The sequence below is a fragment of the Uloborus diversus genome, chromosome 10 (genome assembly GCF_026930045.1).
Source record: "Uloborus diversus isolate 005 chromosome 10, Udiv.v.3.1, whole genome shotgun sequence".
In the NCBI taxonomy this organism is placed as follows: Eukaryota; Metazoa; Arthropoda; class Arachnida; order Araneae; family Uloboridae; genus Uloborus; species Uloborus diversus.
Genome location: NC_072740.1, coordinates 6,972,902 through 6,988,504, shown reverse-complemented (window position 1 = coordinate 6,988,504; position 15,603 = coordinate 6,972,902). Strand labels below are relative to the sequence as shown.

At 35.0% G+C, this 15,603-nt stretch overlaps 1 protein-coding gene across 1 annotated transcript in view; it reads right to left on the bottom strand.

Annotated features, from left to right (window-relative positions):
* The window catches only part of LOC129231593 (fat-like cadherin-related tumor suppressor homolog), a 354,750-nt gene that overhangs the window by 216,755 nt on the left and 122,392 nt on the right, over nucleotides 1–15,603 (bottom strand). The window contains 1 exon segment of the mRNA XM_054865953.1: nucleotides 12,388–12,702. Coding sequence (XP_054721928.1) covers nucleotides 12,388–12,702 — 315 coding nt within the window.

Genomic DNA, 15,603 nt, shown 5'->3' with positions numbered 1-15,603 from the left:
AAAAATAACGAAATAGTGCTCGAGGATTGCAGAACCGTCAAAATTGAGCGTTTCATTTTTGACAGTGTGAGGAGAGGAAGAAGAAAGATTATTTTCGTGGATATTGCTGCATTTCATAAGATCATTTAGCTGAGCAATTTTTTGCCTGAAGTTTCTGCCATTGAACTGCGTATTTCAAAAATCCAACCCTTCAAGACCTTTAAAGTACGATTACCTACTGCGAGGGAGGATAACCCGGTAACATTTTCACTTAAACAATTGGATGATAACACGTACCTTGCACGAGAATACACAATGCAAAAACATATTAAAATTACTATTTTTTAGAGGTAGTGTATCCAGGGGGCGGATTCAGGAGAGGGTAAAAGGGTCAGCTGACCCCCCTGTGACTAGAATTTTATCATGATTTTTATCAAACTTCGAATTTTTAGATCCGAAAAAATAATGCATTGAATCAATGATACTCCCCCCCCCCCCTTTTTTTTTGCTTTGTTCTGTAAGGTATTTCTTTTCAGAGCGTCATAGTTCAAAGGATTGACCGGGGTTAATTTACTGGGCTATTGCTGCGATATTGAAAAATTAGGGGCAGTAATTTGAAAAAGTTTTGATCTCATTTGAGGGGGAGGGAGTAAACCGTAGCTTTTATGAGGTGGTGCGCCATCATCCTTGCTTAATTGATATTTTTTTAATAGAAGGGGTTATCACGCTCGCCATTGAAACTTGACCCTCCCTAAAAAAATTTCTGGATCCACCCCTGAGTGTATCGATAACTGTTACGCAATATTTTATAGTTGTTTGGTAAGTAAAACTTCTTAAATTAAAAAACAAAGAGATACAAGAGTTTACGTCCTACTGAATTTAATCAGTCACTAGACGCCAATCCAAAATTCAGCATATCTATCTCAATAACTGGCATACTGCCGTGCTAAGCACATATGTGGTATCTGCACATTTTATCAAAATTGAGTTATTGTCATCGGGTGGTCATTAGTAATTAGTTTACATAAATCTCAAGTTTTTGGTTATTTGTGAACGCGAAATATTAAAAAAAAAAAGGTGCAGCAAAAAAGTAATATCTGCATATATTGCGTAGTTTGCGAAGGCAATTTGAACATAAGTGACAAATACTAAGCATTTAAAGCGGTATCTAAGCATCAGTTACCTGATTTTTCCTTAGTAATTATGTAGATAAAACTTTTATACCTTAGTAAAGCAGCATATTTAATAATGTAGCAGTTTATTGTGACAGAGTACTAAAATTAGTTTACCTATTAATTTAATAGGTTGATATAGATAGAGAACAAAAACTAATACAACTTTGCATATATGCTCCAGTAAATATTCAGCTTTTTCTAATTAATTTTTTTTTTAACATGCAAATTCTCACAAATGAAATGCATGTAAGATAGTCATATATGTATAGTTCTTTTGTGCAAAAAAAAAAAAGCATTTTCATTCTACGGCCAATTATATTTTTGTTAAAGTATCGTCTGCTGTCAAAATTATCTTCATGCTCGGTAAAAATGAATTTGGAAAATAAAACATTATAAATGATAGCATAAAAATTCAACACATTCTTTGAATATAAAGAACATAAAACTATTACGGTTTACATAGTTTTAAACGTCAGAAATTTTGAAAATGGTATTTTTCAGAAGGCAGATTCTGTTAGATTTGTATTAAGAAAATAAAGCGACAGCAAAATCCAAATAAAGCAGATGTTTTCAGTATTATTTAATAACACATTAAACGCGTTTTACTAAGCTATTTTCGTCGTATTTGTGCAGATACCCCTAAAAATGATTAGTAATAGTCACTTACGGTGAAATTAACCTAATACATGAAAACGTTATTGAAGAGAAAAATTGTCGTAACTACATTCATTAATTTTAAATAAAGACTTTTACAAAATACGCTCTTACGTAGGTTAGATTAGTTATTTACGAAACGACTACCGTGAGATGAACATTTAATGAAGTTACAAACAAAAGAAACGAGTTGTAAAACTTAATCATCAATTTCTCATTTTGAGCTCTACTGCAGATACCACTTTTGTGCTTAGCACGGCAGTATAGCTCATTTGGTAAAGTATTGAACGTAGTCTATTAACGCAACAGAATATCTGTGCATGTAATTACCAGTCTCGCTATGAAAACTCCCATAATCTGAACACTTTTTGTTCGCTCCCACGAGTGTTCAAAATAGAGATAGTCCACTGTAACCTCAGCCTGTGCCTCTGTACTAACTCTAACCCCATCATTCTAGATGCACTTACTTGTGTAAATTTGGGGGGGGGGGAGGAATCGGAGAGGTTTATGATATGATTAAATTTCGGAGGGAGGACCCCACCCTTCTTTGATCAAGGAAAATCCTGAAACTAAGGACATTTTCCGAATTTCAGAGAAGGGATATATCACCCCCCCCCCCCTCGAATAAGACCCTGATTGGAGCTCATCTCTTAACAGGTACTATGACAAAAAATTCGTAAAAAAATATTCTTTTTTTTTTTTAATCATTCAAAGCTCTATTGAAAACATTTTCATTTTATCATCGCCAAGAAAACGTAGCATCGGTAAATTTTTCGTCATGGTGTAAAGTATAACTTATTTCACTTTTTTTATCTTGACTTTTTTTAATTAAAGGGTTTTATGCTACTAAGCAACTCTCAAACTTGAAATTTAGCTACCAAAAATTCATTCACGTTTTTATTATTATTATTTATTATTTTCTTTTTTTAGGCCCAAATAACGGTAGAGCATTTTTTTACAGTCGTTATTTTTATTTTATTAGAGTCACAAGACGGCAATATATATACGGTAAAGGAAATCCTTTTCCCCTGGGGTCTGAAGAAAAGAAGTTTCTTTTTTTTCTGATAGGATAGATGTTTGTAGGGTACGATTCGATTAACTATTTCTTCAGATGCAAACAAATCGATTGTGATTATTTAAGTGCAATAAAAAGAGCGTTACCATCACCATCCCCGGGAAAGCAAAACAAAAAGAAACACAATACTCAGAGATGAGAAACATTTCGTGGTCTATTTGCTCTCGTTTTCCCCCTCCGCGTATAACCTGCTTTATTTCCTCTTGGGCAGCGAAAACTTGATAGAGCAATAAATAAAAATAAAACAAGCCACCGGAGGAACGGCAAGGGTCGTTGAATGCAAAAATCGACTCGCAGGACTGTTCGAACACAAAAGAGGAGGCCCCAATGAATTGGAGGAAGGAGCGACTGCTGCACTTCCAAGAATAACAACAGATTTTCAATGACACAAAAGGAAACCTCAAACTAGAAACTTTTTTTTTTCTCTTTGAGGAAAAATAAAGTGTCATCTTACTTTCGAAAAGCCTTTTTCAGAGCTCCAACGGTTAAATGAAAACTTAGAGTTATTAAATACGCTCTTTTTTCATCGCATTGAAAAGCAATAATACTAATAACTAGTGGTACCCGAACGGATTTGCCCGTAATAGAAAAATTAAAAGATCTTTTGGTTCGCCTGTACATTTACAAATAATGTATGGTGAATTTTCTCCCCAATTGGCTTGTACCCACGTTATGATAATTTCGTATCTCGCCAATTGGCTTGTGCCAGTGTTACGGTTCCACGTTATGGCAATTTCGTAATTTATTCGTCCATCTAATGTTAATTTTGTTCTTAAAATTGGAATAGAAAAAGAACCACATCGAATTTTCGAAAAATCGCTTCGAGGTGCACACCCCCATGCTACAAACTAACTTTGTGCCAAATTTCATGAAAATCGGCGGAACGGTCTAGGCGCCATGCGCGTCACAGAGACCTTGACGGACAGACAGAGGTCCGGACAGACAGAGAGACTTTCAGCTTTATTATTAATAAAGATTTCATGAAAATCGGCGGAACGGTCTAGGCGCTATGCGCGTCACAGAGACCCTGACGGACAGACAGAGGTCCGGACAGACAGAGAGACTTTCAGCTTTATTATTAATAAAGATTTCATGAAAATCGGCGGAACGGTCTAGGCGCTATGCGCGTCACAGAGATCCTGGCAGACAGACAGAGATCCGGACAGACAGAGAGACTTTCAGCATTATTATTAGTAAAGATAGATCGTTTAAACACATAAAAAGCTGCCGTTTTTGGAAAAACTAATAAACATCCTGCATAGAAATGCAACGTTGTTCCTTACAATACAATATTTGAAAAAGAAAAAAAGTCATGGTGTGTGGTATAGACAGGGCCGCCGAGAGCTAGAGCGGGCCCCTTGTCAGTTTGGCCGTTGTGCCCCGCTCCCCCCATAAAACTCGTCAAATTTAATCTACTCCGATTCCGAGCCTCATGGGAAGGACCTCTAGTTTCAAACTAGGGCTAGGCTGACATCGCCTCTTGTCGGCCCTTAGAAAGTGATCATAACACATTAATTTTTGCATTCTTGCATGGGGTCTGCAACTGCATTCACCAAGCTCACGCGGGTTGTAGTGTACGTCAAGTTACGCTTATGCGAAGGATACAATGAAAAATAATAAAGACATTCGTAGATGATTTCATGCAAGAAGGCAGAAGTTGATATCAGAAAAGGTGAAGATGTCTGTCACAGTTTGGAGTGATTAAACAGCACGAATAGCCAAATTTTTAACATTCATCGTAAAATGATTAAAAGGCGGCATAACTCGTTAAATTTCGCCTCTAAGTTGAGTGTTTGTATCAGCTTAAAACAAACCATCAAAGGTCCATTATTTCTGTTTGTTCGTCAAAAAACATTGTTGTTTGAGTGGGATACAATCCTTACCCAACCTTTACTCTTGACTTAGCATCTATTTACCATGGCAAATATACAAACACTCAACTTAGCATCTATTTAAATGACCAAATATTGAAACCGAAACACATATGATTTTCATGATTCTGGATAAAGCAATAAAACTTCATTCCAATATCTTTTTCACCCCAAACCTCAGAACATTTGAAAATGTGAGATTCGTCTATTACCAGAAATATGATAGGAAATCATTGTATGATAATAGCAAATCTTTAGTTTCTGCGGATTCCTTCTTCTATTTTCCAATGTATCTTTGTGTAGTCTGAAGCCCTCTGCTAGTCTCATTTCTCAGTATGTTAGTATTAAAAAAATAAAAACTTTCTTTTTCACCCAAAGTTACGTTGTTCGACAATATCATGTTGCTTAATACTCCATTATATTTCAATCCTCAGGGCCTGATAAAAACACGGTCCAGCAGGTCCGTGGACCTGAGCACCACAATTCTAAGCTTACCGAAATAGGGTAAATTTCTTTCTTTCTTCTCCTTTTTTGAAAATATTACTTTGAAAAGATGCAGGTTTTCGAGAGGGGCACCAAACTTTATCAAAATATGGGTATGAAGATACATATATATATATATATATATATATATATATACATATGTATATATGTTACCGTTAAAGTATATAATGCAGTTATTTTGTAGAATACCTAGTTATTCCATGAAATAACTGATCGTGTCCGTTAAAGTGTGTAATATGTTATTAATTTGTTATACTTTAACTAGTATTTCTATGTAGTAATTTAACTTAGTTAACTAGTTATTCTATGAAATAATTAGGTATTCTGTAAATTAACTAATAAGAGACAGTTAAAGTGTAAAATAAACAATTTATCTAAAATGGAATTACTATATATATAGGTATTCTATAAATAAACTAATGAGATAGACAATTAAAGTGAAAATGAAGCAATTTATCTAATTTATGCAGCGTATAAATGGTATTCATGGAAACGTACCATAAAATCATTTGTTACAACAAAGATTACTGAAATGACACTTGGAATTACAAAGAAAATTATTTCTAAAACAAAAGCATTTTTTGTTGATGCACTGGGTTTTACACGAACATTTTGGCGGTAACACAGGGGTGGAAAGTAAATGTATTTGTCGTGCAAGATATATAATATAGGTTTTTTTACATTTAAACGTGCTGCAGATCGCTATTCTATAAAATAACTGGCTAAACCATGAAATGCAAGAGAGTTTTACACCTTAAAGGACACGATCAGTTATTCCATGAAATAATTAGGTATTCTATAAAATAACGGATTTCATACTTTAACGGTAACAAAACATATATATTACACCACACCCCTTTAAATGCACAAAATTTGCATTAACACTTAAAGACGTATGCTTATTCAGCCAGTCATCTTAAATCTTAATATTCTTTAAGATGAAAATCTAAAGAATAAAAAAACTAATTTTTTTATTAAAGAATACCGACTGTTAGATTAAGAAATTAAAGCTGGAGGTATAAGTTTATCATAAAAGATTTTTTGCGCTAAGACAAAAAGCAACCTTCCATCCGCAATCAACACGTTCTCAAAAACGGTTTACCATTACCATCAGTGTCACTAATGGTCCTTAGAATACGAGAGATCCCTGACAAGTGGGGAAAATTGTTGCTTTAGATATATACGTGTCAATAGAGACACACGAAATAGGATCTCGCAGCCATTTTTCTTTAAAAAGCACACGAAACAAGTGACGTCGTTCATCTAGTTGATCGTTTTAAAACATAAGAAGGCGACTAAGAGGCGTCTGCTGTTTCTGAAATACGGAATATCATGTTACAAGGGGAATAAATAGAACACAATTGGTAGGATTTTTTGGCAAACGGTTTTTTACGTTCATTTTTCTTGTTTGAAATCATTGTCATTTCTCTTATACAGATATTTATGATACATGTTTGGTACTTAGCTCCACTGCCACTTTTCAACTGTAACATCGTCAATTCCCTTCACAGGAATAGAGTTATTAATCAATATAGTCCAATACATTAGGAAAACACCAAAAATGTTTCTAAGTTGCATTGAATAATAATTTTTCTAGCCTGGCAACACGTAGTTTTTACTTTTTATTGTTTGATTTACATGTATTCCACACCCTCCATTCCTTTTATTTTATTTTTGTTTTGCTCATTGATATTCGGCATTAAAGATTCTTTAGCTAGGATCTCCAAGTGGGGGGGGGGGGAGAGATTTCTCCAATTAATATACACACCTTATCACTTCGTTTCATTTTCAGGAAGGAAGAATGGCACTCTATGTCTTGCTAGGTGTTAAATGTATGTGACATCAGGAGGGCCGTGGTAGCCTGATCGGTAGGGCATTGGACTCGGGGCCGGAGGGGCTCGGGTTCGATCCCCGCTGGTCGAAGACCCACCGTCGTCATTGAAGGGGGCTGGGCGACGTTAAATATGCTCGTGGTCTCAAAGTCCTCCAAGTGAAACGATACCTCTGGGGGTGCTAGTTCCAGGTAGCTATTAGCTGTTGGACTAGTTCTAAATTCTCATTAACTGTTCGATCCGGTGATGGTGCTGCCATCTATCGGTATATAAAATAATGGAGGCAAGGCACTAGTACGCAGACCTCGACATAAATACAGTTGTAGTCAGTTGTGACTCTTGAATAGAAATAGAAATAGAAATGTGACATCATTTTCGTGCAAATTCATACATGAAGTTGCCAAGAAACCTAGTTTTAAACAAACATCAGTGCAGAGCACACATTTTAAAAGTGAAAAACAATATTTTTCACTGTTGCTCAGTTTAGTTTCTATAAGTCTTAAAAAAAAAACGTATCATCTGAGAATAAAATCGTAATGTCCAATAAGATTCTTAAAAAACTGGATTTGTCCGCATCATTGAGAAAAATAGCCGCTAGAATTTTAGGAATGGCGTAAAAAGAGACACTTTATAGTAAATAACGAAGGAGTCAGTCCTTTAGAGTTCATTTCAGAGTTTCGGTGAGTAATGCAAAACATCTTTTACACACTTTGCAGATGGACGTCTTGGCAGACGGTGAAATTGTATGGCACTTTCAATTTCTCGCCAAGTCTTCAAATTTGGCAGTTTTCTTTAAACTTCTGCGGACTTTAAGGGTCTCAGTAACGGGGAGGGGGAAGGGCAAATGATTTTTTCGTCAAAACTATTCTAATATGCTTCCCATCTGAATGTTTTTCATTATTACACTATTCGGGTTTTCCTGGTTAGAACTATTCATATATTCTCAGGACTTTCGTGAGATTAATCAAAAATGTTTGACAAATATGGTATAATCATTTGGTACATATCTGAAAAAATATCTCATTTTCAATAGTTCGATTAAACAAGCAAACACATCTGACTTGGTTTTTATGGTTATTACGATCATCCAAGAAAAGTGAAACTCCGCTGTTATCCTCTTTCCTCGGATTGAAGAGCGACCCATTTTCTCAGCAAAAGACGTTACTTTTTCCCTTCCCAATGCAGCAGAGACTTGGATATTGCTTGCAAGGAGCGATCGCCTTATCGATTCAAAGCCACTTGCTCGAGCACAACAGATAGCACTTAAATATCACGAGATTTCCCGATTCGTTCCACAGAAGGATACAGCTCAAGACTAATGCTGTGTTTATTTCGGGAAAAGAGGTTAAAAAGGAGTTGTGAATACTTAATGAGGAACATTGCACTTGGTAATGAAGTAAACTGCACTCACCTCAGAAAAGATTTTTCTCGGAAGATTAGAACGACAGCGTCGGGGTTCAAAGGTTTAACTCGAAATGTTAATGTTGCTCTTTTTTCCCCTTTATACATACTTGGTTCATCTTACGCAAACAAGCTAGGACTTTTTTTAAATAAAAGATGAAAGCACGAAATTTAACAAAAGCGCTATATACGTCGGTAATGAATGTTTTGTAGGATTTTGGGTTAGCTTACTTAGATATTTAGAAACTTCATTTTTAAGAAAATAATTACCTTAATTATACGAGCATGCGACAGGGAAATAAGTTATGAAAGAAAACAGGGCAGGGCTTTAAAAATGTGTTCCAGAGTTGTTCACGCAAATAAGTCTGTAGTAGACTTTGTAAGCATGTCTTAAGAGCACGAAATGGTTAAAACCTAATCAATGAAGGTGTTAAAAACAATTTTAAAAAATATTGTCATCTATGCAGCAAGCAAATAAATAAATAAATAAATAAAAAAGAAAGAAAAATCAATAAACTGAGACATAACAATTATTGTATAGAAGCGAAATCCATAGCAGAGTTCCAGAGCAAGTAGAAGCCTCTGCACTATGTCATCTACCTTATATTGCTTGTTTAAGTCATTTCTTGATTTGCATCAACGAACTCCCGAATAACTTCATGAAATCAATAACTTAAATCAATAACTTTCTTTGAAATCAATAACTTAACGACGATCTTGAAACCTTTTAATCTCAATTGAGGTTCATACATGTATCATACATATCACGTACGATGAAGTTGCTGGTACACATGTTGTAGTTGCTAATTCTATCTGATTAGTCGCTGAATTAGACTAGATTCATAAGAAGAAAAACTATGAAAAAGTCTGAAGGATTTCGAAAAAGATCTTGTTTTACAACTCTCAAGCAAAACAGAAGATGTTAGGGGTGGATGGAGCGATGTTAAATTTCTTACAACAGGGTGTTTTCCTAGGTCAAATTTAAGATGGTTTAGGTGTTAGTTTTACGAGTCTTGATGTTGCAATTTGTTGGGCACGATTTCCTTCAAAAGCAATAGCACCTTCGGGTGGCTTGACAAATTACCAGTCATGCGATGTAGGAGAACTCCAAGAAGAGGCTGTGGCTGCTATAACTTTTGAAAAAATCTGTAGGTTGTTGAGGGTGCCAATGATTAAATCAGTTGTTCCTTCCTCTGCCGCCATGTTATCATCTTTAAAAGCAATGGGTAATGAAATCCATTTCATATGAGTATTATGACAGGGTGGTAGTTCTTGCATTGTAGCCAAAATAGAGATTGAAGTTCGATTCACAATGCGAAACCAGTTTTGCAAGAGCGGGATGAACACTAATAGTACCGTTACTGACACAGAATGAAACTCGACACCTCCTGCAGCTACGAATGTACAAAATTCTCACAGAAGCGTCCATTTTACCCATTTCGGTTTGTGTGTTACGACTCGTAAGTTTGCCTGCCGAGATAGACCGTAGTGATGTACCACTTGGGACTGAGCTTAAGTAAAGGTAGCTATCAACATAATAACCGACTAATATTTCACATATAACACAAAAATACGTCACATAAATGGATATGTTTGACAGATTCCTATCGAAGAAGCTTTCTTTGTAGAAGTCGAAACGTACCATCTAGGGTTTCACGGAATTACCCCAGCGTTGAGGATCCAGGGAAGTCTACTACTACCCTACGGATTAATTCAATCCATCTACGATCGCGGATAATAAGGATTAAGGATCTGATCTGGTGTTACCCGTTCGTCGCTTACCAGCTTTACCAATTACAAGCCATAGTCTAGAGACATAGATGTAGCCAAAAATCCGCAGAGGGTGTGTAGAAGTTCGAGGGATATGGATTTTTAAGTAAAACCGTTTAACAATAAAAATAAACACTCGAATATTCCAGAACCAGCGAAAAAAGTAATTAATTTTCGTATATATATATATATATATATATATATATATACGGTGTTTCAATTTCACTATAATATGTGTCCTTAGACATTTTACAAAAGTTATAGAACGGATTTGCTTAAGCTTCCGCTCCCAAAAATAAATTAACTAATAATTAATTAAATAATATTTTCACAAGAAAATGCAACCGTTCACAATCACCGCTGAAAATAAGCTCGTAATTAAAAACGCGAAATAATGTTATCAGAACCGCTTCGAGGAATGATTGAGAGATCTTTGAGTCATGGTGGAAAAATATTTTTTTGCTACCGTCGAAAACAAGAAAATAATTAACGGCCAGAAGACCAGGAACGTGACGAGATTAAGAAGGACAATAAACTAGTTCCAGATACGGAGCTAGAATAAAGCTTGGAAAAAAAAATCAGGTTGTAGAAAAGAAAATTACAGGACTACCGCTGATATGTGAGCTGTAGTCAATAACAAAAAGAGAAAGAAGAAACTTTCTACAGAAATTCAGTGAACAAGGAGTAACAATTTCTACTGTTCAAACGCAAGAGGAAAGATTAAAGAAAAAGAAAAATTCCCATAGACAGCAGCCCTTATTAAGGGATCAAGCTGTCATCAAGGAAAGTAATATTTACAAATAATAGAAAGACACATGGCTCCTTTAGTAGTTTTCTTCCGCATTTAATGGTGGCACTTTATTGATGATGTTACAATAGATGTCGCCACTGTTTGTTAGTGGATTAGTCGATGGTCCCTAATGTTGGGCAAACTCAGAGTCAAGAGACTGAATTTTGTTCTCTCTATGTTTCTATTCAATATTATTCCTTTACATTTGTTGTTTCTTAGGTTTAAGGGGAAAAAATGGCTTGTTCCATTGTTTTAAAAAGAGACCTAAAGTTTAACTGTGAACATCACGTTTTAAAATATTTTTATTTGACTTTTGACTTACTCCATCAGAAATGTTTATAAAAAAAGATAGGGACTTATTTTAACAAAACTAGTATGAAGCTACAGGAAAACCAAGTCGCGTAAAATATCTGCAATCAAAAGTGATTAGTAACAGATGTTTCTCCACTTAAATTAGTATCAATTGAAACAACATTTATAAAGAACAGAAATGAAATGGAAATAAAATCCTTTCAAGATGGGAATATTTATTGTAAATAATAAGTAAATAATCTAAATAAGATAGAAAAATAAAAACATGTGCTTTAGATTGATGTCTTTCACCGGGATTGATCCCTGAAAATGGGAGCACTTACCACTTCCGAAACGTTACTGGGTATTTCCGAGGTACGTTTCAAGATTTCAATGGTTTTTACCCACTTCCTGGCAAAATCAAGTATCATTGTCAATTGTTGTTTCCTGAATTGTTACAAGTTACACGAATCAGACTTCTCACTGTTGTGAAAAATATTTTTAGCTCCCAGTTCAAAGATTGACTGAGTGTTGATTAAGTGTATCGGCATCAGTTCAATAAAGGGCCGTCCAGAATGATTAAGCTTCCAAAGGGAGCGAATAAGGCCATGAACTGCGCAGCTTTGCAAGAATTGCAGGAGAGGAAAATTCTTGATACTTTCTTGCACTTCTGTCTCAGCTTTGGCCATGTTTCCAATACTGATTTTGGAACTTTCTTGAAAAATCAGGAAGGTGGTAGGTATGATATAATAGCACTGCTATTACATTATACCTACTACCTTCCTGATCTTTCAAGATTTTCTGTGATGATACCTATTATATTATACCTACCAGAGACACAACTGGCTTCAAACGGGAAGATTTCTGAGTTTTCAGAAGGTTTCCAGGATAATTTCAGAAAGATTACTGAATTTTGGCGGAAAACACTCCTGGCTATTTCAAGATATGTTACTGGCAGAAATTGGGCCCATCAGCTGCCCATTGTTTTCCAGGAACGTTTCTGAATCGTTTTTACAAGTTTTTAAAAATGCACATGAATTCTTACCTGTTGCCGAGTCGAGAATGAAGTATTTGTGCGGATCTCCAGCAGTGATTTCATAAGATATCCTCTGGTTAGGATTGACATCCAGGTCGAAGGCGTCCATTTTGACGACAGTCGTACCTTCTGGAGAATTTTCTGGAATATTCGGATAGTAGGCTGGCTCGAATGTCAAAGGAGTGTTGTCGTTGACATCTTCGACTTCGATGTACACATCTATTCGGGACGTCAAGGGAACAGCTCCGCGGTCCTGGGCAATCACGGTCAGCCAGTATCGTAAGCTGGTTTCCCGGTCTAATACGGCTCGGGTTCGAATATTTCCTGAGAAAACAAAATTCCAATCTCAAACAAAAGCTGCTGGAAAAACAAGTCATTTTTCTAAAGTCATACAAGAAAAAAAAATCTTTCTTGGGGAAAAAATATTACAAAAAGTGACTTTTTTCAAGAACTATTTATCTTACTTTGGATTTTTATAAATGACCAATAAATCCTCCAAGTGAACGCTGCTTGTTATCTTTTTTTGATTGAGTGATGGCCCGCGCATCTACTTTATGACTGAAAACAATTTTCTCTCTTTCAAATATCTTACTCCCTTTCAAAGTTTTATCTCCGGGCTTATATAGATCACGTTTTGCAAGCGTTTCTAAACTTCAATCTAAAAATAACATTTCATCTGTTTTGAGCGAACTGCACTTCATGCCCTTACTTATTCCGTTATTTGCCCAGGAAATCTGATGTAAGCTACTAAACTGTAGAAAAGAACTGTTAAAATTTATTTCATAGTTGTTACATTAGTCATACATATTATTTCTTAAAGGTGTATTTTTTTAACCTTAACTTCCTCAGTAATTCGTCAAACTTCGTAGGTAAAGCATCATTTTGAACACTTTTTCACCGCTTTCGGCAAAAATAAACAATTTACATCTCGGCGGTTTTTCAAAAAATATTTTTATTCTGTTTTTACTTTGCATTCGCGAAAAAATTTTCACCCAAAGATCGGCCTTAATTTCCATTTTGCTCACCCCCAAATGAATGTTGAGTTTTTTTTTTAATCTGACCACACGTGGATATGTGCCTAGGAACTTACAGACACCTGAAATATCCTTTTTGACGATCCTCGAGTTAATAACAACGCGTTTTCTCGTGACGTCTGTATGTACGTATGTACGAGTATGTGCGTATGTGTCTATGTATGTCGCATAAATCAAGAACGGAATGTCCTAGAAAGTTGAAATTTGGTACATAGATTCCTAGTGGGGTCTAGTTGTGCACCTTCCTTTTTGGTTGCATTCGTATGCTTCAAAGGGGGGTCTTTTACCCCTTTTTGGGGGGAAATCATTGTTAATTTCGATGTAAACACACGTGGTGTTTTAATTTGGCGGACACTTGGCGATATATCCCAAGTCTTTTGGTCGCCAAGATTTGTCGCCAACTTGGCGACAAATTAGGCGATTTATTTTATTTTATTTTATTTTTTTAAAATCTGGTTTCAATTTGGCCACTGTTGGTGGTATTTACAGAGTAAACTATTGAATCATATAAAACTGCCAATAATGAGAAAATGACATTAAATTGGAGTAAAAGGAAGTCATTTGATGCACACATCAGCTCGTTTCATTAGGAAATGCTTTAATGTTTATCATGCCGCTAGAGAGACCTTAACCGTTCAGTTGGTAAGAGCGTCGTGCGAAAAACGGGGATGCCATCGAACCGATCCCCCACGGGCTGAAAAATGTCGTTTTTGAATCATTTATTTCCCTCAACGGAGGAGTACTGATCCAAATGACGACGAATGTAGCCTCAACATTTGCAGAATTCTGAATCACAGTTATGTTGTTATTAATGTTGCAACTATGTTGTTGCATTAAAACCAGAAAAACAAAACACCCTCCCCCCTAAATTTTAGCACAGTAAATTGTAATATCATATATACTATCTCTGAAGATTTTTTTTTTTTGCGGGTGCGCCATAATTACCAATTTTTCATCAATTTTAAAAGCAAGGCAACATTTTAAGGATTTTTTTACACCGCTATCGGTGAGAAATGAACAGAAAATTCACATTTTGGCTGCTTTTCGAAAAATTACATTTAAAAAACCGGATTTTTAAATTTCCGCTGTCGTGCGCGAATGCTTCGCACGGATCACCAAGTAAAATACATACTTTTTAAAGCATTAGCCATCTTCATTGGACTTATTTAAAACATATCATTTTAACAGTTGAAACAAATTTGAAAATTAAATGTATATTCTGTATGGAAAAAACTATCATTGGTTAACACAAAGCAATGTACTAAATGATGTGTCGGAAATGGCTTAACATTATATTTAGGCAAACTCCAAATAGTCATACATTTTTCTTGGTTATTTAAACAAACATTTCTAACAGTAGCTTGTTTTCTAACAAATGTAAGGAAAACAAATTTTAAAACTGAATGACAACACACATTTCCCCAAAGTAAACTATCAAAAATCAAATAAATTTAAAACATTTTATGCAACATTATAAAAGGACATCTCATTTCTGAAAAATCATATCGAACTGTTAATATTCCAATACAAAATTTATTTTCCCTTTTAATTGTTGTCCAAAAGTTCCAGTTAACATACACAATTTACACCAAAATAACCATTTATGTTAAAAATAAAAATATTTTGCAACAGTTTCCATTAAATATCCTATTTTGCCTTGACAATAAAGAGCTTTGAATCCGCCGAAAATAAAAAAATCAATCCTTTACCTTCAACAATGTAAAATCTGCAGAGAAATGCATTGCAATTTTAAAAGTATCTTTTTTTTTTCCTTGAAATAAATAACTGAAAAATATATTCAGACTTTGTAAAATATTCTCGAATTTTCGGGTTTTTTTTTCTTTTGATCATTAGCCTTTTAAATAAAAAAAGTTTTAACTTTTCTTGTAGGCAGAAGAGTTAAAATTTTTCTGAATTATTTAAAACGTCCTTAAAATAATCCAATTAAAAATATTTTTCTGGGTATTTTCTAGGAGTAGAGTTATTTTCATTAAAACTTGTTTAAAGAAAAACTGTCAATAGATCATGTGACTGAAAGGTCCTATTGAAAACCTCTTAAACAATACAATTTCGTTTGAATCGGCCTATTAACTCAGGAATCATAAAGAATGAAAGACACAAGGACGGACGAACATACGGACGACATATTCTTTTCATCGCATAGCGCTGCTCTCAAAGTTTTGCTTAAAAT